The following is a 25,764-nucleotide window of genomic DNA, read 5'->3' as shown; positions in this document are numbered from 1 at the left end:
TTAACATGGAGGTTAAGGTCAATGGCAGGTATGGATGCTGTACAGTTAACATGGAGGGTAAGGTCAATGGCAGGTATGGATGCTGTACAGTTAACATGGAGGTTAAGGTCAATGGCAGGTATAGATGCTGTACAGTTAACATGGAGGTTAAGGTCATTGGCAGGTATAGATGCTGTACAGCCTTAAAAGATAATATACTGCGTCTCTAAAATGCATATAGTATGTAAAAGCTGGAAGTAGAAGTGTTGTTTTACATTAGTTTACTCCAATTAGGGGTGGTAGGGTTAGGGGAAAATAATAAAGGATAATATATATATAAATATATATATATATATATATATATATATATATATATATATATATATATATATATATATATATATATATATATATATATATATATTGTGGCAGACCAGGGGTTTGGTCAAGACGTTTACACTGATCAGACAGAGTTGTATTAGTTCGGTTTCAAGGCTGTTTAATAAATAACAAACTAAGAAAAAATAATAGGTCTCCTCCAGGAGATTCCGTCTTCTGGGTTCTGGGAATCTTGCTGTTTCCTGTGGGGAACAAAACCGAGCTCCCTCTGTTATCTCTGGTAATGCGCATGACTATTCCCCAGTCCCCTCTCTCATGTGCTGCCATTCTGGCAGCTTTATGCGACTCGTTCAGCTGGTGAGCAATCGGTCCTTTGATTACTCACCAACCACAATCAGCCCTAATTAGTCCTGGCCGGAAAGCCCGTCGAGACCTGGCACGTCCAGCAGAGAGAGCCATCACCAGGCATTGACGAGTGTCCCCCTGCCGGCTAACCTGATGTACGCCACAATATTTACAAAAATATATATATGGGGATTGAAAATGATGCAGACCATTACATTGATGGAAACCAAAATCTATCTGCAATATTAAAGCTGATCTAACCCTATTTAATTTTGTTTTAAGCCTGGACATTGCAATATGAAAGTTCAAGACACAAAATAGTCTGAATAGTGAGGTGATTTCCCCCAGTTAATGTTCCACAATAAGAGTTACGACGCTAATATTTCTGGGAACTGTAATCTGTGAATGTGTAGGCTGATAACTCATTTAATTATCCCAAGATCCAGAGGTAAGGCTGTACAGTGCATATAAGTATGAACCCCAAAGCAATTCTGATTTCTAATACACTACATCCACAGTATGATTTCAAATTATATATTTTTTTAATGTCAAATTAACTATTATTGTATTTTGTTGAATTTATATAACATTCCAACCTTGTTTAGTATTATACAGTCCAATTGTGGCATGATTCCACTTTTGCTATCCGTTTCCATGGGCATTATGGGGGACTTTTATTTTGAAGGCAAACCGCCGATTCAACGGATGATGTTCACGACTCCCACATCAAATTGACCTTGTTAACCCTTCGATCACACATTTAGGGATTTTGCGCAAAATGGCAAATTCCAACTTCCCCCACTGTTTCTCCCATTTGCCTGAACTATCTGAGTAAAATGTCAAAGCACCTCAAATAAATATTAGCATACTTTAAATGTCCCCCCCCCCCCAAAATCTCAAAGTAACAAAGTCGTCAAATTGTGAGTGGTCATTTAATGTTCAAAGCATCCTGAATACACCTGACCTGTGGTTTTTATTCTTTTTATTTCCCACCCTGGTAATAGCCCTAAGCCATATCAAAATATGTAGAATTTCAGGAAATTAGCTTTAAAACAGTAACATTTACCTCCCATCTAGGGGTTGTGCCAGGGAGCAATACAATCCACATAGGAAATCTCACTTCCAAGCTTTCTTCAAAAGTTGGCAGCCCTGCATACGTCATCAATTTGGGCACGTATAGCACAGTGTCATCTAAACCTTGGCATACTGTTTTTTTGCGATTTCCAAAGAAAGTACAGTATGAAGACAGGCTAGAGCTGCTTCTCCAATAGAAGTCCCCCATCACACTTGTAAGCGATGTCATTTAAATGTTTTATTCAACCTTTATTTAACTAGGCAAGTCAGTTAACAGCAAATTCTTATTTTACAATGACGGCCTACCCCGGCCAAAGGCTAACCGGGACGACACTGGGGCAATTGTGCGCCGCCCCATGGGACTCCCAATCACATCCGGTTGTGATACAGCCTGGAATCGAACCAGGATCTGTAGTGACGCCTCTAGCACTGAGATGCAGTGACTTAGACCACTGCGCCACTTGGGAGCCCCATGGCGAGGTTGGCTAGCTAAGCTCATGCATAGCTAGGTTTCCATCTAATTGGAGACAGATTTTCAAGTGAATATTCTAAAATCGGCATAAAGAGAATATGCACAATTTCCCACCAGTCGTGTGTTTCCACCAGACGGACTTGTTGCAGTAAAAATCAGTGCGTGATGACAGTGCACACAAAATTAAATTGTGTGTACCGAATAAAAATAGAATGTTCAATGTGTTTCCATCGTATTTTCAACTCTACCGGTAGTTTTGTCCCAAACTGTTGCGTTAAATAGCAAATGTGCCAACTCTGGTCTTTGCACATGCGCTTTAGCCAAAAGCTTGCAAATACAGTGCTGGCAGGCTCTAATACCAGTCTACATAATGAAACTATTATGGACAAGAGCCAGAATACTTGTATTTGTCAAACGGCAGTCAAGCATCATATTTGTTTATTTTTTTTATTATATATATATTTCAACTTTATTTAACCAGGTAGGCTAGTTGAGAACAAGTTCTCATTTACAACTGCGACCTGGCCAAGATAAAGCGTGCGACACAAACAACACAGAGTTACACATGGAATAAACAAAACATACAGTCAATAACACAATAGGAAAAAAAGTATATATATAGTGTGTGCAAATAAGGTAAGATAAGGGAGGTAAGGCGATAAATACGCCATAGTGGTGAATTAATTACAATTTAGCAACTAAACACTGGAGTGACAGAGACTGGAGTGACAGATGTGCAGAAGATGAATGTGCAAGTAGAGATACTGTGGTGCAAAGGAGCAAAAATAAATAAATAACAGTATGGGGATGAGGTAGTTGGATGGGCTATTTACAGATGGGCTATTTACAGATGGGCTATGTACAGGTGCAGTGATCTGTGAGCTGCTCTGACAGCTGGTGCTTAAAGTTAGTGAGGAAGATATGAGTCTCCAGCTTCAGTGATTTTTGCAATCGTTTCAGTCATTGGCAGCAGAGAACTGTAAGGAAAGGCGGCCAAAGGAGAAATTGGCTTTGGGGGTGACCAGTGAAATATACCTGCTGGAGCGCGTGCTACGGGTGGGTGCTGCTATGGTGACCAGTGAGCTGAGATAAGGCGGGGCTTTACCTAGCAAAGACTTATAGATGACCTGGAGCCAGTGGGTTTGGCGACGAATATGAAGCGAGGGCTAGCCAACAAGAGCATACAGGTCGCAGTGGTGGGTATTATATGGGGCTTTGGTGACAAAACAGATGGCACTGTGATAGATTGCATCCAATTTTCTGAATAGAGTGTTGGAGGCTATTTTGTAAATGACATCGCCGAAGTCAAGGATCGGTAGGATAGTCAGTTTTTGTTTGGCACCATGAGTGAAGGATGTTTTGTTGCAAAATAGGAAGCCGATTCTAGATTTGATTTTGGATTGGAGATGCTTAAAGTGAGTCTGGAAGGAGAGTTTACAGTCTAACCAGACACCTAGGTATTTGTAGATGTCCACATATTCTAAGTCAGAACCGTTCAGAGTAGTGACGCTGGACGGGCGGGCAGGTGCTGGTAGCGATCGGTTGAAGAGCATGCATTTAGTTTTACTTGCATTTAAGAGCAGTTGGAGGCCGAGGAAGGAGAGTTGTATGGCATTGAAGCTCGTCTGGAGGTTAGTTAACACAGTGTCCAACGAAGGGCCAGAAGTATACAGAATGGTATCGTCTGCGTAGAGGTGGATCAGAGACTCACCAGCAGCAAGAGCGACATCGTTGATATATACAGAGAAAAGAGTCGGCCCGAGAATTGAACCCTGTGGTACCCCCATAGAGACTGCCAGAGGTCCGGACAACAGGCCCTCCGTTTTGACACACTGAACTCTATCTGAGAAGTAGTTGGTGAACCAGGCGAGGAAATCATTAGAGAAACCAAGGCTGTTGAGTCTGCCGATGAGGATATGGTGATTGACAGAGTCGAAAGCCTTGGCCAGGTCTATGAATACGGCTGCACAGTAATGTCTCTTATCGATGGCGGTTATGATATCGTTTAGGACCTTGAGCGTGGCTGAGGTGCACCCATGACCAGCTCTGAAACCAGATTGCATACTGGATAAGGTACGGTGGGATTCTAAATGGTCGGTGATCTGTTTGTTAACTTGGCTTTCGAAGACCTTAGAAAGGCAGGGTAGGATAGATATAGGTCTGTAGCAGTTTGGGTCTAGAGTGTCTCACCCCTTTGAAGAGGGGGATGACCGCGGCAGCTTTCCAATCCTTGGGGATCTCAGACAATACGAAAGAGAGGTTGAACAGGCTAGTACTATGGGTTGCTACAATTTCAGCAGATCATTTTAGAAAGAAAGGGTCCAGATTGTCTAGTCCTGCTGATTTGTAGGGGTCCAGATTTTGCAGCTCTTTCAGAACATCAGCTATCTATCTGTATTTGGGTGAAGGAGAAATGGGTGAGGCTTGGGCAAGTTGCTGTGGGGGGTGCACGGCTGTTTACCTGGGTATGGGTGGCCAGGTGGAAAGCATGGTCACCTGTAGAAAAATGCTTATTGGAATTCTCAATTATCGTGGATTTATCGGTGGTATCAGTGTTTCCTAGCCTCAGAGCAGTGGGCAGCTGGGAGGAGGTGCTCTTATTCTCCATGGACTTTACAGTGTCCCAGAACTTTTTGGAGTTTGTGCTGCAGGATGCAAATTTCTGTTTGAAAAAGCTGTCTCCTGAATAAGACCCTCTGCATTTATTGGAAAAGAGTATCAAACTCCTTTCACCACCCTTTGAACTTTATCATTTATTTAATCTGTAGCCTAATGCTTCGAACACACCGACAGCGCTTTACGCAAAATAGCACGCAGCATCGTCTGGATATGTAAACAACAACAGTTCAACATTCACCTTCTGCTACAGTTTCTGTCAAGCCGTCTACGCATACAGTTTGACGCATATGTTCGATAAATCCAACGTATGCACCACACCGAACATAATGCAACTGCCTCTACAACACAATGCTGCAAGGCAAACGCCTTCACTGGAAATGAATGTAATTCTGGTGTACCAAAACGCAAGAACACTGTCGGTGTGATCGAAAAAAGATTTTTTTTCAATTCTCTCATTGACTCCTCAAACCCCGGCATGGTCTGTTTCGCAAGCGTTCCCGGAAATCTCGCGATGTTGTGCCTCTGGGTTTAGAAACTCTGTGGTATGATAGCCTTCACACGCATGCGCGTTCCTTCTATTGCGTTGGAGGCTCATTTGAAAACATTAGCAGTGACTAGCAATGTTTGTTTTGGTTAGCAAGCAATTCGCCTAAAGTTACGTTTCTGGATAACACATTGATATAAACCCATCATTATACTCGAGGAACGACTGTCAACATTCATGGGTGAGCTCAAGGAAATGGATGGCTTTGTTGTAATGTGCACAGGGACACTAGCGTTATAGAGCTACTGAAACTAGCCGGTCTGAGTAGCTAACATGGCTAACTAACAAATGCTAGGGCATTATATTTTTAAGGCTTTGCTAGCCTTGATCTTCTGTCTTGGCTAACATTTCAGGAACGTTTACTATCCAACATCGACCGGCGAAATTTAGCCAGGTAACTAACTTCCCCCTGCGAAGCCGTCCTTACCCTATCCTGGGTCGCACAGCTGGACACGACGTTTTGGAGCGTTCAGATAGAAATTAACTAGATAGAACAAACATGCATCTCTGACAATGACATGAAAAAATATTTATACCTGCAATGTTTGAGAACGTTTTACGTACTGAACATGGCCCTGCACACCTCCAGAGGTAGTAGCCAGCATTGCGCGTCTTACCTTATTATGTTTCTGTTTAGAGGACCACAGCGTGGATGACGACAACTCCAGCATCCTGTCATCCTCCCCGGCGAACTCTCCTGTCATGGACCGTAACCCCTCACCACCCCCGGACAGAGAGGGGGAGCAGGACGGGGAAAAGGTGGATGCTATAGGGGAGACAGTTTATAGCAAACACTGGCTGTTCAGCACCTTGACCCGTCTGATTCAGGTAGGTAACCGGTTATGATTCAGGTAGGTGACTGGTTATGATTCAGGTAGGTAACCGGTTATGATTCAAGTAGGTGACTGGTTATGATTCAGGTAGGTAACCGGTTATGATTCAAGTAGGTGACTAGTTATGATTCAGGTAGGTAACCGGTTATGATTCAGGTAGGTAACCGGTTATGATTCAGGTAGGTGACTGGTTATGATTCAGGTAGGTGACTGGTTATGATTCAGGTAGGTAACCGGTTATGATTCAGGTAGGTGACTGGTTATGATTCAGGTAGGTAACTGGTTATGATTCAGGTAGGTGACTGGTTATGATTCAGGTAGGTAACCGGTTATGATTCAGGTAGGTAACCGGTTATGATTCAGGTAGGTAACCGGTTATGATTCAGGTAGGTAACTGGTTATGATTCAGGTAGGTAACTGGTTATGATTCAGGTAGGTGACTGGTTATGATTCAGGTAGGTAACCGGTTATGATTCAGGTAGGTAACCGGTTATGATTCAGGTAGGTGACCGGTTATGATTCAGGTAGGTGACTGGTTATGATTCAGGTAGGTAACTGGTTATGATTCAGGTAGGTGACTGGTTATGATTCAGGTAGGTGACTGGTTATGATTCAGGTAGGTAACCGGTTATGATTCAGGTAGGTAACCGGTTATGATTCAGGTAGGTAACTGGTTATGATTCAGGTAGGTAACTGGTTATGATTCAGGTAGGTGACTGGTTATGATTCAGGTAGGTGACTGGTTATGATTCAGGTAGGTGACTGGTTATGATTCAGGTAGGTGACTGGTTATGATTCAGGTAGGTAACTGGTTATGATTCAGGTAGGTAACTGGTTATGATTCAGGTAGGTGACTGGTTATGATTCAGGTAGGTGACCGGTTATGATTCAGGTAGGTGACCGGTTATGATTCAGGTAGGTGACCGGTTATGATTCAGGTAGGTGACTGGTACATTGTTGCAATACAGTATTACTTGTTGCTGATCAAATACCAACAGAAGTACATGAAGTATATCTTCATGACTCATGAGACGACTCATCTAGGCTATTGAAGTCTAGAAAGGGTTATGGTGATGATGCGTTCTCCATCATATTATCCTTTTATAAAAGGATCCTCATTATCCTTTTATTTTTTTTTGCTCTTTACAGAAAGTGGTCTTCCATTTTGTACATTTTATTGTTAAAATGCAGAACACATTTTGTATGGGTCATCTTGTGCTCAAAATGCATCGTTGACCATCGTTGATGTTGTTGTTATGTCCTTCAGATTGTGTCGGAGCAGAACACGGGAGACTCTGATGCCCAGATGCAGCTACCTGAGGAAGATGAGGATGAGCTGTGTAAGATCTGGGATATGGCCATGGATAAGGTGTGTGTCTGTCTCTCTCTTTCTTTTCCATTTAAAAGGGCTTTATTGGCATGGGAAACATGTTTTACATTGCCAAAGCAAGTGAAATAAGCAATCAGAAATTAACAGTCATCATTACAATCACAAGAGTTTTGAAATAATGTTATATTGTTGGCTATGTACAGTGTAACAATGGGCAAATAGTCTCTTTCTCTCTCAAATGTCTATTTACATCTGGAATATATACAGTGCATTCGGAAAGTATTCAGACCCCTTGAATTTTTCCACATTTTGTTAGGTTACAGCCTCATTCTAAAATCGATTAAATCGTTTTTTACCTCATAAATCTGCAAACAATACCCCAAAATGACAAAGAAAAAACAGTTTAAGACATTTTGCTAATTTATAAAAAATTTAAAACTGAAATCACATTTACATATTCCTCATGGACTGCACCAGATTTGACAGTTCTTGCTGTTTTATGTTACCCCACTCTTCCACCAAGGCACATGCAAGTTTCCAGACATTTCTGGGGGTAATGGCTCTAGCCCTCACCCGCCGATCCAACAGGTCCCAGACATGCTCGGATTGAGATCCGGGCTCTTTGCTGGCCATGGCAGAACACTGACATTCCTGTCTTGCAGGAAATCACGCACAGAATGAGCAGTAGGGCTGGTGGCATTGTCATGCTGGAGGGTTATGTCAGGATGAGCCTGCAGGAGGGTACCACATGAGGGAGGAGGATGTCTTCCCTGTAATGCACAGCGTTGAGATTGCCTGCAATGACAACAAGCTCAGTCTGATGATGCTGTGACACACCGCCCCAGACCATGATGGACCCTTCGCCTCCAAATCGATCCCGCTCCAGAGTACAGGCCTCAGTGTAACGATCATTCCTTCGACAATAAATGCGAATCCGACCATCACCCCTGGTGAGACAAAACTGCGACTCATCAGTGAAGAGCACCTTTTGCCTGTCCTGTTTGGTCCAGCGACGGTGGGTTTGTGCCCATAGGCGACGTTGTTGCCAGTGATGTCTGGTGAGGACCTGCCTTACAACAGGCCTACAAGCCCTCAGTCCAGCCTCTCTCAGCCTATTGCGGACAGTCTGAGCACTGATGGAGGGATTGTGCGTTCCTGGTGTAACTCAGGCAGTTGTTGTTGCCATTCTGTACCTGTCCCGCAGGTATGATGTTCGGATGTACCGATCCTGTGCAGGTGTTGTTACACGTGGTCTGCCACTCCGAGGACGATCAGCTGTCCGTCCAGTCTCCCTGTAGCGCTGTCTTAGGCGTCTCAAAGTACGGACATTGCAATTTATTGCCCTGGTCACATCTGCAGTCCTCATGCCTCCTTTCAGCATGCCTAAGGCACGTTCACACAGATGAGCAGGGACCCTGGGCATCTTTCTTTTTGTGTTTTTCAGAGTCAATAGAAAGGCCTCTTTAGTGTCCTAAGTTTTCGTAACTGTGACCTTAATTGCCTACCGTCTGTAAGCTGTTAGTGTCTTAACGACCGTTCCACAGGTGCATGTTCATTCATTGTTTATGGTTCATTGATCAAGCATGGGAAGCAGTGTTTTAACCCTTTACAATGAAGATCTGTGAAGTTATTTGGATTTTTACTAATTACATTTGAAAGACTGGGTCCTGAAAAAGGGACGTTACTTTTTTTACTGAGTTTAGGTTGGCCCATGTTGCCTCCAAAGGCACTTACATATTTTGTCTTGCCCATTTACCCTCTGAATGGCACACATACACAATCCATGTCTCAAGGCTTAAACATCCTTCTTTAACCTGTCTCCTTCCCTTCATCTACACTGATTTTAATTGGATTTAACAAGTTACGTCAATAAGGGATCATAGCTTTCACCAGGATTCACCTGGTCAGTCGGTCATGGAAAGAGCAGGTGTTCCTAATGTTTGTATACTCAGTGTGTATATTCTGTATACAGAGATATTTAAATAAATACCAGGAGTATGATAGCTAGTTTATATTGTCATGAGTCGGCTGTAAAAATGTAGCATTTCATGTTACAAATGTTTTTTGATGTGAAATGTGTTAATCTTTCTGTTTCGTGTGGGTTAATATGACCCTGTCTTCCTGTCTCTCTGTAGGATGTGGCTGGTTTCTTACAGGAGTTCAAAGCTGGAGATATCCTCCTGGGAGTGATCGCTAAGTCTCGATGCCCTCGTCTCACTGTGAGTGAACTGTTTTAGTATTCTAGGTTCCATCATGTGTGTTATACTAGACCCCCTGAATTCTGATTTGGCTGACAGCTGTGGTATATCAGACCGTAAAATAAATATTTTACTGCTCTAATTACGTTGGTAACCAGTTTATAATAACAATAAGGCACCTCAGGGGTTTGTGGTATATGACCATTATAAACTGGGTGGTTCGACCCCCGGAATTCTGATTTGGCTGACAGCTGTTGTATATCAGACCGTATACCACGGGTATGACAAAGCAATAAGGCACCTCGGGGGTTTGTGGTATACGATGGTATATTGACCATATATCTCACACCCCCGCCCCCTTGGGCCGTATTGCTTAATCAGTCCACCGTCTAGTCTTTGAAATGCAATATTAATATTAATAATAATATCAATTAATATTCCTTTTCCCCCAGTTGCAACCCACCCAGCAACATTTTAAATTGGTGTAACATCATGTTGTCATGGTGTCTAGTTGATGTTTTCCCTTGTCCTCTCTCCCCAGGAGATATGTGTGGGGATCCTGGGTAACATAGCCTGCTTCCCTGACACTTGTCTGACCCTCAGCCAGAACAACGACCTAGGGTAAGTGGAGATGGCCATTTACTAAAACCGTTTTCACACTGTCATGACAACCTGAACAGTACTGTGTTGGCTCTGATATGTACCAGCACCGTTCCAACTCATGGTGGATGTTAACCGTTTCTGTGGCGTAATTCTGTTTCTCTCCACAGGGTGGTGCTGTTGCTCCTTCTTGGAGACACTGATCCCCCTACACTGCTGGAGACAAGCAGGTGACAATACCCTAAAAAAGGCTAGAAAATACTTCATTGTTTGTTGTCGTAGCTCAAATAAGAGGAAGAAGCACACACACTTTTTTTTTTTATAGAGATTAAACTCTCCTAAATAAACTGAGCCTGGTTTCCCTAAAGCATCTTAAGGGTCATTTCGTCATTAGAACCTTCGTAGGAGCGTCGTTAAATCTCAGAGCTGTTTCTCAAAACCATCGATGCGTTCGTTATTTGCCAACTGCTTGTGACCACTCGTAGAACAGCTAAGTGCGACATTAGAATATATTTTTTTTACCCTTCCACCTCACTTTATACACAAAAGATCTCCGCTAAACATAGGATCAAGCTGTTTATCTGTCTCTCTGTGACCTCTGATAACTTGGGAATGAAGTTGACTACAAAAGTTTCCCAATGTCTTTGCAATTGTTAGAAACAAAGGATAAAAACATGCTTTCAAATGAAAACCGAGATAAATATATACATTAGTCCTATAGGTATTTGTTGGTGTTTTTATTAGGATCCACATTAGCTGTTGTGAAAGCATCAGCTGCTCTTCCTGGGTTCCACACAAAACAAGACATAATATACAGAACATTTAATAGACAAGAAGAGTTCAAGGACAGAACCACATCAATTTGGCTACATAGTCCTATATAGTTGAATCATATTGAATTCATTACATGTTCAGTCCAATTGAGTTCTATTTTTGCTAATTGTAGGCTACATTGTCTGTCATTTTATTTTTTGTCTCAATATATTTCATGATGTGTAACAACGTGCCAAATCTGTTATTTAGTGTATTATTATAGAGTAGGACTAAGCATTATAATATGCCACCACAATATTTTCAGCTATAGGTGGTAATATGAGCTGATCTGTCGTCAGTATTGTGGAATACTTCTAATGTTAAGGTCAGATTTGAATGGAGAAAGCTGATCTGAGAGCAGTGCTGCCTTTTTTTTAATTACATTTTTTAATTTACCCTTTTATTTAACTAGGCAAGTCAGTTAAGAACAGATTCTTATTTACAATGACGGCCTACCCTGGGCCAAACCCAGACGACGCTTTGCCAATTGTGCGCCGCCCTATGGGACTCCCCAATCACGGCCGGTTGTGATACAGCCTGGATTTGAACCAGGGTGTCTGTAGTGACGCCTCAAGCACTGAGATGCAGTGCCTTAGACCGCTGCGCCACTCGGGAGCCCCCTTTTCGTTCCATCCTATCAGTATTCGACACATGCTCCAACGACACACTTAGCGAATGTTTATTTAAAAAAAAATTCTGCCTGGTGTTTTTTGCAAACGCATGTTATATTTTCGGCCGTTGTAGGAACGATGTCAAAACACTCGTATGCCTAAGTTCCATGGCTATCGGGAAATCTGGCCCAGGTCTTGTCAAAGTCTTCTATTGCTTTTAGACTGCGTTTTTGTGTTTTGCTGATATTTCGTTATTGATTGGTGTGAATGTCTTTTTGTCCAGACTGCTGCTGACCTGTGTGTCCCAGAGCGATGTGTCTTCTCTGTGGCTGGAGAGAGTACGGCAGCAGACCTCTGTGTGTTCCAGCCTTTGCTTCATCATGTGCAGCTCCACCAACAGTAGGTCCTTTATATGTTACAACAACTCAATGTGATGAAAGATGTTTTCTTTCCAAACTACTGGGAATCATTTGTCAAACGTGACTTGCACAAATGTGAGTATATTGAGAATATTGATTTAGAATATGTTCAAAGATTCATCCACCCAGGGACTCATCTATCAACAATGAGGAATATACATTGTCAGTCACCGGCTTCATTAGGAAATGTGTTGATGATGTTGTACCCACAATAACAATCAGACATACCCCCAACCAAAATCTCTGGATGAACGGAGGAATCCGTACCATGCCGAGAGTCCGTTCTGCAGCATTCTATGTCAGCAGAACGAACCCCATGCGACTCTGTGGCACACAACGCCATGCAAGGCAAGCACGTACGAACTCCACAAATCCATTAGGGATGCAAAAAGACAATACAGACTCAAACTTGAATCAAACTTGAATCGATATTCAACAACTCAGACTTGCGTCGCCTGTGGCAAGGACTACAGGCTATCACAGACTACAAAAGGCACATCCAGCTGTCTGGTGCCCACCGACGCCTCCGTCCCAGACGGGCTTAACACATTCTATGCTCACTTCGAGGCAGACAATACCGAGCCATCCAGGAGGATTCTCTCTGTTCCGGAAGACCAGGTGCTTTCGCTCTCCAAGGCTGACGTGAAGAAATCTCTCAAAAGAGGGACTATTTGGTCAGCAGGTAGCCTAGTGGTTAGAGCGTTGGACTAGCAACCGGAAGGTTGCTAGATCGAATCCCCGAGCTGACTAGTTAAAATCCCCTGAACAAGGCAGATAACCCACTGTTCCCCGGTAGGCTGTCATTGTAAATAAGAATTTGTTCTTTACTGACTTGCCTAGCTATAACATTATTTAATTTTTTTATCATTTAAATTCACAAAGCTGCCAGCCCAGATGGCATCCTTGGCTGCTTGCGCCGACATCTTCAACCTGTCCCAATCGGTAGTCCCCACTTGCTTCAAGGAGACCACCGTTGTCCCAGTGCCCAAGAAAACCAAGTGACATCCTCAAATGGACTATTGCCCCATCGCACTCACGCCTGTCATCATGAAGTGCTTCGAGAGGTTGGTCATGGCCCACATCAAGGCCAGCATGCCAGGCACACTGGACCCACTCCAATTAGCCTACCGCTGCAACAGATCTACGGAAGATGCCATTTCCATCACTATTCACACGGCCCGAACACAACAGGAACACCTAAGTACAGTTGAAGTCGGAAGTTTACATACACCTTAGCCAAATACATTTAATCTCAGTTTTACACAATTCCTGACATTTCATCCTAGTAAAAATTCTCTGTCTTAGGTCAGTTAGGATCACCACTTTATTTAAGAATATGAAATGTCAGAAAAATAGTAGAGAGAATGATTGATTTATTTCAGCTTTTGTTTCTTTCATCACATTCCCAGTGGGTCAGAAGTTTACCTGCACTCAATTAGTATTTGGTAGCATTGCCTTTAAATTGTTTCATTTGGGTCAAACGTTTCGGGTAGCCTTCCACAAGCTTCCCACAATAAGTTGGGTGAATTTTGGCCCATTCCTCCTGACAGAGCTGGTGTAACTGAGTCAGGTTTGTAGGCCTCCTTGCTCGCACACGCTTTTTCAGTTCTGCCCACAAATTTTCTGTAGGCTTGAGGTCAGGGCTTAGGTGATGGTCACTACAATACCTTGACTTTGTTGTCCTTAAGCCATTTTGCCACAACTTTGGAAGTATGCTTGGGGTCATTGTCCATTTGGAAGACCTATTTGCGACCAAGCTTTAACTTCCTGACTGATGTCTTGAGATGTTGCTTCAATATATGCCATCTATTTTGTGAAGTGCACCAGTCCCTCCTGCAGCAAAGCACCCCCACAACATGATGCTGCCACCCCTGTGCTTCACGGTTTGGATGGTGTTCTTCGGCTTGCAAGCCTCCCCCTTTTTCCTCCAAACATAACGATGGTCATTATGGCCAAACAGTTCTAGAGCATAGGACATTTCTCCAAAAAGTACAATCTTTGTCCCCATGTGCAGTTCCAAACCGTAGTCTGGATTTTTTATGGCGGTTTTGGATCAGTGGCTTCTTGCTTGCTGTGCGGCCTCTCAGGTTATGCCCATATAGGACTCGTTTTACTGTGGATATAGATACTTTTGTACTTGTTTCCTCCAGCATCTTCACAAGGTCCTTTGCTGTTGTTCTGGGATTGATTTGCATTTTTCGCACCGAAGTACGTTCATCTCTAGGAGACAGAACGCGTCTCCTTCCTGAGCGGTATGGTGGCTGCGTGGTCCCATGGTGTTTATACTTGTGTATCTGTTTGTACAGATGAAAGAAATACCTTCAGGTGTTTGGAAATTCCTCCCAAGGATGAACCAGACTTGTGGAGGTCTACAATTTTTTTTCTGAGGTCTTGGCTGATTTCTTTTGATTTTCCCATGATGTCAAGCAAAGAGACTGAATTTGAAGTTAGGCTTTGAAATACATCCACAGGTACACCTCCAATTGACTCAAATGGTGTCAATTAGCCGATCAGAAGCTTCTAAAGCCATGACGTTATTTTCTGGAATTTTCCAATCTGTTTAAAGGCACAGTCAACTTAGTGTATGTAAACTTCTGACCCACTTGAATTGTGATACAGTGAATTATAAGGGAAATAATCTGTCTGTAAACAATTGTTGGATAAATTACTTGTGTGATGCACAAAGTAGATGTCCTAACCGACTTGCCAAAACTATAGTTTGTTAACAAAAAATTTGCGGCGTGGTTGAAAAACAAGTTTTAATGACTCCACCCTAAGTGTATGTAAACTTCCGACTTCAACTGTAGGAATGCTGTTCATTGACTACAGTTTAACTTTCAACGCTATTGTTCCCTCCAAGCTCAGAGCTCTGGGTCAGGACACTACCTTCTGCAACTGGATCCTGGACTTCCTGACGGGCAGACCACAGGCTGTGAGGATTGGCAATAACACCTCCACACTGACTCTTAACACAGGGGCCCCCCAGGGGTGTGTCCTTAGCCCTCTGCTGTACTCCCTGTTCACCCACGACTGCGTGGCTTTGCACGACAACAACTCCATCATCAAGTTTGCTGACGACACAATGGTTACAGGCCTGATAACCAACAACGACGAGTCAGACTATAGGGAGGAGATGAGTGAATTGGCGTTGTGGTGCCAGGAAAACAATCTCTTTCTCAACGTCAGCAAAACAAAGGAGTTGATTATTGACTTCAGGAGGACTGGGAACACACCCTTATCCACATCAACGGAATTGCAGTAAAGAGTGTCAGCCATTTTTTAAAGTTTCTCAGCGTCACCAAGGACTTGACATGGGTCAACACCTCCACCACTCTTGTCAAGAAGGTCCAGTTGGTTCCGTTGGTTCCTGTTTCGGGATCACAAGGCCCTCCAGCAGGTGGTGAAGACGCAGTTTTCACAGAGTACGATAGTGTGGGAAAAAAATACATTTTAAAATACGCAAAAAATTGGATTATAGTTGGCACTTTGTGATTTTTTTTTTACTCAGCCGTATGAAGTTGGAGCTGAACCAATCAGACGACTTGGGCAAGGATGAAAAAAATCTCTAGGCCCACCCCTCGTAGCCGTAGTACTGTTTTCCTCGAACTGTCGTACCAACTGTTTGCAAAATACATTTTCCAAACTGTTGTGTTATTCAAGCACATTATCAGTCAACCGCTTCTATTTTGTAGTTAGCTGCTTAGCTAAGTCGTCATTACAACGAAGGTAGTTAGCTACTGTGTTTAGTCAACTAAGCGATGACACTTTCTTGCCCGCACGTGCTTTGATCTCCGCAAACGGTAGTAGGCGCGAGCGCATTGACGTGCAAGGTAACAGGCGCAGTGTCACTGTAGTTCAGTTGGCGTCGGCTACATGGATGGAAACACATGGCAGAGAGCACTGATCTGCTTGTACCATTATGTTAGACTGTTGAAGATTAGCAGGCCTATGTTCAATGAATCCGTTGTTGATCTTCTCCTCTTCATATTGCTGTCTGTCAACTGTAGGCTGCTAATCAATCAAATGTATTTATAAAGCCCTTCTTACATCAGCTGATGTCACAAAGTGCTGTACAGAAACCCAGCCTAAAACCCCAAACAGCAAGCAATGCAGGTGTAGAAGCACGGTGGCTGGGAAAAACTCCCTAGAAAGGCCCGAACCTAGGAATGCAGGTGTAGAAGCACGGTCATTATTATGATGTCATAATAGCCTGGTCACCAATGACGACAAGGCATGTTGAATTGAATGGTCAGTCTAGTAGTCAGACCTGATGAATGAGGTCAGGTATAGAGGTCTGAAAAACAAGCTCATCTAGGCCTAATTCAATTTCATATTCCAAGTGGGACTACTACATTGCATCCAGTCATTTTTTATTGTTTAGAAGAAAAAAATTCTCCCCCAAAATGAAGAAGCCAGTTAACACTTTCAAATAGGACTATTCACATAATAGACACCTATTAGTTAGAATGATCATTACCCTTCAATTTAACCTAGGAAAAAGTGTCATTTTTTTAAAAGATCAAACACAAGACTTTGGTCTTGGATTCGTTTTGATATAATTTAAGACTAGGAAATGGCAGTTTATAGGTTTTTCAAAAAAAGCAAAATGCTTCAACTTGCTGAGGGGGAAGTTGACTGACCCCTTCCATACCTCCCACCTACCCAACCTTAAGCCTACATCAGCACCACCTTGTCAGAAAGTCCTGGGGTGAGCCCTGATTGTATATCTCTCAACATTTTTCTAGTTTGCTACTGAAGAGCAGCCAATTACCAAGTACCCATAACAGTCTATAGCATACCATTCCTACTGAGACAGTGTTCTGCCAACATCATTATTTGCCTACGTTTTAAGCAGTGGGTGTCTTATGTGCGCCGTCGTGGGGTGCCACTGCCACGCTGAAGTGGTACTGATAAAAATTCTTCAAGTTTCGCTGGGGCCGTGTTCCCATCCAGGACATCTACTTGAAACGGTGCCTGAGGAAGTCCTGCAGCATCGTCGAACATCTCATTCCATAATCATGGGCATTAATATGGAATTGGTCCCCCCTTTTGCTGCTATAACAGCCTCCACTCTTCTGGGAAGGCTTTCCACTAGATGTTGGAACATTGCTACGGGGACTTGCTTCCATTCAGCCACAAGAGCTTTAGTGAGGTCTGGCACTGATGTTGGGCGATGGGGTTGAGGTCAGGGCTCTGCGCAGGCCATTCAAGTTCTTCCACATTGATCGTGTGTGTGTGTGTGTGGCACATTCTCAGTGTTAATCAGATGTTTATCAGGTAAACAATTAGTGATGTGTAAGAAACATAACAATTTTTTTGGGGGTGACCAACTTTTTAAAAAAATGTTGGGGGGGTGGCAATTGTGTAATGTCAGTAGGTCTGCTTCAGAGGGACGGGCAGGTAGCCTACACATACAGATAAATATTTCCAGGAAGAAGTTTCTCAGTGACAGAGTGAGGGATTTGAATAGGCGCTTTGTGTTTTCGAGGGACTGGAAAAAAATGCCTGGATCATAAAATAATGAATGTTATTAACCGGTTTTCATATTTTTCAAAACACTTTCATTTAACTAGACAAGTCAGTTAAGAACAAAATCTTATTTACAATGACGGCCTACACCGGCCAAACCCGGACAACGCTGGGCCAATTGTGCACCGCCCTATGGAACTCCCAATCACGTCCGGTTGGGATACAGCCTGGATTCGAACCATGGTGTCTGTAGTGACGCCTCAAGCACTGAGATGCAGTGCCTTAGATTGATGCGCCTCTCTGGAGCCCAAGAATAATATAGATCACTTTTGTTCCCAGTTTTGATTCTGTTCCTCGAAAAATTGCATTACTTTTTTTGTTTTGCATTCTGTTCTCTGAACAAGTTCCAACCCCTGATATTTGCACATGTTGTATGTTTTGTTAGAAAGAGGATAGACCGTAAGAGGTACACCTCTATCCACTGACCTCTAGGTCACCCAGGCCTGATCATTCTCGCGTGGGCTTCTGGTTTTTTTCTTTTTCATGAGAACAAATATACATATTTGATGAAATTGTTGAGTGAGACCCACTGTTTACTTTTCATTCAGTGTGTGTGTGTGTGTGTTTTTTTTTTTTTACATGGGGGTGTGTGTGTAGTGGACCTGCTGGTGAAGGTGGGGGAGCTGGTTGACAAGCTGTTTGACTTGGATGAAGAGTTGATGAAGACCTGGGTCACAGCTGGATCTCAGCCCAGTGATGAAGACAAAGAAGAGGAGGGCGAGAGACGTCTGGACGTGGCCTCCTCGCTCCTCGAGGCTGCCAAGCAGCTAAGGTAAAGACGTTTGTTTCTGCTAATATTAATAATATTATCTTAGCAGGTATTGGGGGGAAAAACAGCTCTCTGTTAGAACCACTTTGATGGAGGTATCAGTAAGAGCAAGCTTGTAACAGCATGACATGTTTTCAGCAGACCTGCCACTGGGTGGTGTTATTCTAATATGACAAGCAACATGAAGGGCTATCCACGTGTTTCCACAGGTCAGAGGGTTTATGAGGGTCTATCCACGTGTTTCCACAGGTCAGAGGGTTTATGAGGGTCTGTCCACGTGTTTCCACAGGTCAGAGGGTTTATGAGGGTCTGTCCACGTGTTTCCACAGGTCAGAGGGTTTATGAGGGTCTGTCCACGTGTTTCCACAGGTCAGAGGGTTTATGAGGGTCTGTCCATGTGTTTCCACAGGTCAGAGAGTCCAGAGGGTTTAGAGGTGTACCTGCATGCCCTCCAGCTCCTCACCACTATCCATCATGGGATTCAGACACTGGGTGAGACGTGTTGTTCAAAATGTTACAAAATGGCTGCTTTTATTTATTCAATAAATGTTTTGACAGCTATTGTTACTGGTTGGGAAAAAGTCCATAAGTTACAGGAACTTCTCTCTTTAAATGACTTCTCCCTCTTGGTATATCTAGTATGCTATTATGTTAATATATTTCTATCTAGCTGTTTTTTTTATCCTGAGATCTGAAGTTAGTAAGATTTCCACTGTATTCATTACTCATAGCAAGTAAAGTTGACTAAGTAGACATGAAATATAACTGGGTCCCTCGTCTCCAGCTGTTGCAGGTGGGACAGGCCAGGCTCTATGGACCTTCCTGTGTGAGGTAGTGTGTGAGGACCTGTGTCAGCCAGACGACCCTCCGTTAGTACTACAGGAACAGAAGAGCTTACTGGTCCATGCTCTGGCTGTTCTGTCAGTCCTGTATGCGTGTCAGGACCAGGAAGCAGAGCACAGCAAAGCAGACACACGTAAGAGACCACCTGGATTTCACTTTAGTCTCTGACACCGTCTCTCTCTCTCTGTCTTGTCCCGTGAGACAGAGAGAGATGTTTCTAATGTTGTTACTGCTTAATCACAAGACTTGAGCGTCCATTTAATGTCTTCTTCTTTCACTAACTGATCGTTTTATTCTAACCAAAACCAATGGAAGTCACTGTAACCTGAAAGTGAAAACATTATAAGGCAAAATGGATGTTTTTTTAATTTTTTAAATTTCATGTTCCCAATCATCCCAAAGTATCTGAAAGGTCTGTTCTCCAGTATTGCCTCTAGTTGGGAGCATGTTGAGGGTGCTGCAGTACCACAGGGAGTACCAGGTCAGTTCAGGACACGGACACAAGGAGAAGAAGGATGGACAGGAGAAGGAGGAGGAGAAGGTGGATGAGCAGCTCCAGGCTCTGATCCAGACAACGGCTGAGTTCCTCTCTGACATCATCGCTGACCTCACCAAGGTAACGCTGCCGCTGGAACTGTCAATCAAAAAACAGTCACTGTTTCCTACGATGTTACTTCCATCTCTAAACCAAAATAAGTTGATATGACATTTTTTTATATTGTATGTTTACAACCTATATTTATTTTATTTATTTAAACTTTTTATTTAACTAGGCAAGTCAGTTAACCTCTTACATCTAGACGTTCCGCTAGCGGAACACCTGCTCCAATATCCAATGATAGGCGTGGCGCGAATTACAAATTCCTCAAAAATACAAAAACTTCAATTTTTCAAACATATGACTATTTCACAGCATTTTAAAGACAAGACTCTCCTTTATCTAACCACACTGTCCGATTTCAAAAAGGCTTTACAGCGAAAGCAAAACATTAGATTATGTCAGCAGAGTACCAAGCAAGAAATAATCAGACACCCATTTTTCAAGCTAGCATATAATGTCACAAAAACCCAGAAGACAGCTAAATGCAGCACTAACCTTTGATGATCTTCATCAGATGACACACCTAGAACATTATGTTATACAATACATGCATGTTTTGTTCAATCAAGTTCATATTTATATAAAAAAACAGCTTTTTACATTAGCATGTGACGTTCAGAACTAGCATACTTCCGGGGAATTTGCTAACAACTTACTAAATTACTCACGATAAACGTTCACAAAAAGCATAACAATTATTTTAAGAATTATAGATACAGAACTCCTCTATGCACTCGATATGTCCGATTTTAAAATAGCTTTTTGGTGAATGCACATTTTGCAATATTCTCAGTACATAGCCCAGCCATCACGGGCTAGCTATTTAGACACCCGGCAAGTTTAGCCTTCACCAAAATCAGATTTACTATTATAAAAGTTTGATTACCTTTTGTTGTCTTCGTCAGAATGCACTCCCAGGACTGCTACTTCAATAACAAATGTTGGTTTGGTCCAAAATAATCCGTCGTTATATCCGAATAGCGGCGTTTTGTTCGTGCGTCCCAGACACTATCCGAAATGGTAAATCAGGGTCGCGCGCATGGCGCAATTCGTGACAAAAAAATTCTAAATATTCCATTACCGTACTTCGAAGCATGTCAACCGCTGTTTAAAATCAATTTTTATGCAATTTATCTCGTAAAAAAGCGATAATATTCCGACCGGGAATCTCCTTTTCGGGCAAACAGAGGAAAAATCACAAAGACGGGGGCGGCCAGGGCACGCGCCTAAGTCCCTTGATCGGCCACTTGAGAAAGGCGATAATGTGTTTCAGCCTGGGGCTGGGATGACGACATTCAGGTTTTTCCTGGGCTCTGAGCGCCCATGGAAGACGTAGGAAGTGTCACGTTAGAGCAGAGATCCTTTGTAAAAGATAGAGATGGCAAAGTAGTTCAAGAAATGGTCAGACAGGCCACTTCCTGTAAAGGAATCTCTCAGGTTTTGACCTGCCATTTGAGTTCTGTTATACTCACAGACACCATTCAAACAGTTTTAGAAACTTTGGAGTGTTTTCTATCCAAAGCCAATAATTATATGCATATTCTAGTTACTGGGCAGGAGTAGTAACCAGATTAAATCGGGTAAGTTTTTTTATCCAGCCGTGAAAATACTGCCCCCTAGCCATAACAGGTTAAGAACAAATTCTTATTTACAATGGTGTGTGTGTGTGTGTGTGTGTGTGTGTGTGTGTGTGTGTGTGTGTGTGTGTGTGTGTGTGATCCCTAGGATGCGGTGTCTGAGTTGGTGACGAGAGGTTACCTGACAGAAAAGACATGTCTGTCAGCAGTAGGCTCTATGCTCCCCCAGTTCAGCCCTGCCGTAAGTTCTCGCTTTCTAATGCGCACATAATATCCACCATGACTGACAAATAGATGTCAGTGGATAGTATATCATGAACATTGTGGCGGCATCATTGTGATACTAAATCAGGTCAATAAGAGTCTGTTTCCAGTTTATGTGTTGTCTTTGTCTGTGATGTCACTTGTTCTCTGGAAATGTGGTTTCCACCACGCCCTGACACTTCCTCCCGGTGTGAGTAGATGTTGTCATAACTAACCCTGCAACACCTGGTCTTCATGTTGTCATAACTAACCCTGCAACACCTGGTCTTCATGTTGTCATAACTAACCCTCTGTACAGGTACAACACCTGGTCTTCATGTTGTCATAACTAACCCTCTGTAGAGGTACAACACCTGGTCTTCATGTTGTCATAACTAACCCTGCAACACCTGGTCTTCATGTTGTCATAACTAACCCTGCAACACCTGGTCTTCATGTTGTCATAACTAACCCTGCAACACCTGGTCTTCATGGTGTCATAACTAACCCTCTGTAGAGGTACAACACCTGGTCTTCATGTTGTCATAACTAACCCTCTGTAGAGGTACAACACCTGGTCTTCATGTTGTCATAACTAACCCTCTGTAGAGGTACAACACCTGGTCTTCATGTTGTCATAACTAACCCTCTGTAGAGGTACAACACCTGGTCTTCATGTTGTCATAACTAACCCTCTGTAGAGGTACAACACCTGGTCTTCATGTTGTCATAACTAACCCTCTGTACAGGTACAACACCTGGTCTTCATGTTGTCATAACTAACCCTCTGTACAGGTACAACACCTGGTCTTCATGTTGTCATAACTAACCCTCTGTACAGGTACAACACCTGGTCTTCATGTTGTCATAACTAACCCTCTGTACAGGTACAACACCTGGTCTTCATGTTGTCATAACTAACCCTCTGTACAGGTACAACACCTGGTCTTCATGTTGTCATAACTAACCCTCTGTAGAGGTACAACACCTGGTCTTCATGTTGTCATAACTAACCCTCTGTACAGGTACAACACCTGGTCTTCATGTTGTCATAACTAACCCTCTGTAGAGGTACAACACCTGGTCTTCATGTTGTCATAACTAACCCTCTGTAGAGGTACAACACCAGGTCTTCATGTTGTCATAACTAACCCTCTGTAGAGGTACAACACCTGGTCTTCATGTTGTCATAACTAACCCTCTGTACAGGTACAACACCTGGTCTTCATGTTGTCATAATTAACCCTCTGTACAGGTACAACACCTGGTCTTCATGTTGTCATAACTAACCCTCTGTACAGGTACAACACCTGGTCTTCATGTTGTCATAACTAACCCTCTGTACAGGTACAACACCTGGTCTTCATGTTGTCATAACTAACCCTCTGTACAGGTACAACACCTGGTCTTCATGTTGTCATAACTAACCCTCTGTAGAGGTACAACACCAGGTCTTCATGTTGTCATAACTAACCCTCTGTAGAGGTACAACACCAGGTCTTCATGTTGTCATAACTAACCCTCTGTACAGGTACAACACCTGGTCTTCATGTTGTCATAACTAACCCTCTGTAGAGGTACAACACCTGGTCTTCATGTTGTCATAACTAACCCTCTGTAGAGGTACAACACCTGGTCTTCATGTTGTCATAACTAACCCTCCGCCGGTGGTATAAAGTACTTAAGTACTTACTTTAAAGTACTACTTAAGTAGTGTTTTTGTCTATCTGTACTTTACTATTTATATTTTTGACTACTTTTACTTCACTACATTCCTAAATTTAATAATGTACTTTTTACTCCATACATTTTCCCTGACACCCCAAAAGTACTCGTTTCATTTTGAATGCTTAGCAGGACAGGTAAATGGTCCAAGTCAAGCACTTATCAAGAGAGCATCCCTGGTCGTCCCTACTGCCTCTGATCTTACACTCACTAAGCACAAATGCTTTGTTTGCAGTGTGCCCCAGGCTAACCTTCAATAAGTTAAAAAAAATATATATATATATTTCAGTCTGGTTTGTTTAATATAAGCAATTTGAAATTATTTATACTTTTGATACTTAAGTGTATTTAAAACCAAATACTTTTAGACTTATACTCAAGTAGTATTTTACTGGGTGACTTTTACATTTACTTGAGTCATTTTCTATTAAGGTACGTTTACTTTTACTCAAGTATGACACAATTGGGTACTTTTTCCACATCTGCCTTCCTTTACCTGTATAGGTACAACACCTGGTCTTCATGTTGTCAGAGGCTGATCCCCAGCTGGCAGACACAGTGAGAAAGGAATTTCCTGTCTCTCTCAGCCCAAGCTGGTCCACTAGCCCTCCTCTTCCTTCTCCAGACTAAGGTATCCACAGTGGATACTGTTATATCCATGGAATACCACACTGCGCATTCAGAGAGGTTGCATACTAATACCAATACACTTGGACTGTACTGTGAAAAACATTAAATGGTGTCCACTGTTTTAATGTTTGTTTTTAGATCATGCTTTATAAAAATAGAATATCTTACTCCAGAAAAAAAACTGAATTATTTGTTTGTTTAACTTGTTTAAAATAAAATGGTATTCTTATTTGATATCATGTTTTAAACCAGTATTATCTCCTATGTGGCTAAAAAGGATCATTACATTGTATGTTCCGATGTGGTCCTACTGTATTCAGTGTTGGGTTGCAAAATGATGCTAACTTTCCTCACGTTCCCGGGGTTTCCAGAAATCCAGGTTGGAGCTTCTGGATTTCCAGCTTAATCCCTCCTGATTCCAGGAAACCTCCAACCGGTATTTCTGGGAAAACATGAGGATTTTGGGAAAGTTATCACCATTTTGCAACCCTAATTCAGTCATGTTTCTGTCAGTCTGTAGACAAGGAGAGCTTCTTTACCCAGTCAACTTGTTGCTGTTTTTAATAAATATATTAAATATCCACTTGAACATTTTGTGTCAGCAGGTTTGGACGGTCAAGTAGGTATGTTTCCATGAACTTTTTTTGTAGACATTTAGAAAGTTCACATAGAAAATAGATTTGACATTTGCTTGCTAGGGTGTGTTTCCATTTAACTGTCTTGTCGATTTAATAAACAGCTGAATATAATGACTTCACACCAACAAAAATATTTATTTAAAAAAAAAAAAAAACCTACAATGTCTAATACAAATGAAGTGGTTGAAGTGTTTCCATTACCCATTTAGGCAAATTGCTCGTTAATAAATTGGCGACAGCCTGTATGCCTTCCAACCTAAATTTGTTTAATGTCTTCGGTAGCCTGCAAAACCCCAAAAAACTTGATTAATATTTGCAATATTCTAATAATTCCTCATGTGCCAACGTATCGCCATGGTGAAATTTGCACTCCTGTAAATCTGAAATAATTGGATGGTGAAACTGACATCCAGCCAAGCAGAAAACAAGGGGAAACAATTCAGCCCTTCTTGAAAGTCGGGACTAGGTTCCTGCAACAAAAGATGTGTATAATTGAACAATTTGATTTACAATTAAATGTGGAGTTCAGCTTCATAGTTTATTATTAATTATTTGGAAAAAATCATATTTCTAAATTAATTTATTTCCATCATTTGTCGCAATAAAGAAAGATAGACAAAAGTCAAATCCAGCACTGTCGAACGGATAAAAATGTTATCAATCTTTAAACATGTCTCCTATATCTGCCGTTTCCGTTACGAATATCGCAATCATTTTTTGGGTGACATATTTTTGTTGGGTGTGTATGTGTGTATATATAGGTGCATTAGTATACAATAGGTGTTTCACCTAATGACATGTAGGTAGATTTCATGCTGTTATTAGTTTACTTTCTATTTGCGTCTTTCCATTCATGCTTTAGGAAACATGAATGTCTCTAAGAATCACAGAATTACTGTCAATCTGTTTTTGCTCCCAGCGCGGTGGGGAATGAGTGTGAGTTAATCTATTTTTAAAGAGTGGAAAACCACCCTTCATGTGATATTTTGCGAAATTCATGTTTGTTTCAGGAAACAATCACAAAATCGCTGCC

At 42.2% G+C, this 25,764-nt stretch overlaps 1 protein-coding gene across 2 annotated transcripts; it reads left to right on the top strand.

Annotated features, from left to right (window-relative positions):
• Window positions 1–5,367: 5,367 nt before the first annotated feature.
• Window positions 5,368–24,682, top strand: saal1 (serum amyloid A-like 1). 2 transcript variants are annotated; one of them, XM_045706287.1, is made up of 13 exons: window positions 5,368–5,553; window positions 6,010–6,200; window positions 7,473–7,574; window positions 9,671–9,754; window positions 10,275–10,354; window positions 10,504–10,563; window positions 12,041–12,156; window positions 18,303–18,477; window positions 18,884–18,966; window positions 19,259–19,450; window positions 19,743–19,933; window positions 21,644–21,736; window positions 23,968–24,682. In XM_045706287.1, exons 1-13 carry the CDS (start codon window positions 5,550–5,552, stop codon window positions 24,091–24,093), a joined length of 1,497 nt encoding a protein of 498 aa, XP_045562243.1. In that variant the 5' UTR covers window positions 5,368–5,549; the 3' UTR covers window positions 24,094–24,682. The 2 variants fall into 2 exon arrangements, with proteins under 2 accessions (XP_045562243.1, XP_045562244.1); XM_045706288.1 differs by having other exon boundaries at window positions 5,382–5,553; window positions 22,058–24,023.
• The last annotated feature ends 1,082 nt before the right edge of the window (window positions 24,683–25,764 follow it).

The sequence above is a fragment of the Salmo salar genome, chromosome ssa23, assembly GCF_905237065.1.
Source record: "Salmo salar chromosome ssa23, Ssal_v3.1, whole genome shotgun sequence".
In the NCBI taxonomy this organism is placed as follows: Eukaryota; Metazoa; Chordata; class Actinopteri; order Salmoniformes; family Salmonidae; genus Salmo; species Salmo salar.
This window is presented reverse-complemented; position numbering and strand designations above follow the sequence as displayed.

What these genes read in the sequence shown, in the direction of transcription:
- saal1 (XM_045706287.1), top strand. An exon ending in CTCGATGCCCTCGTCTCACT is followed by an intron (nt 9,755 to 10,274) that starts GTGAGTGAACTG and finishes CTCTCTCCCCAG; the next exon opens with GAGATATGTGTGGGGATCCT. An exon ending in CATGTGCAGCTCCACCAACA is followed by an intron (nt 12,157 to 18,302) that starts GTAGGTCCTTTA and finishes GTGTGTGTGTAG; the next exon opens with TGGACCTGCTGGTGAAGGTG.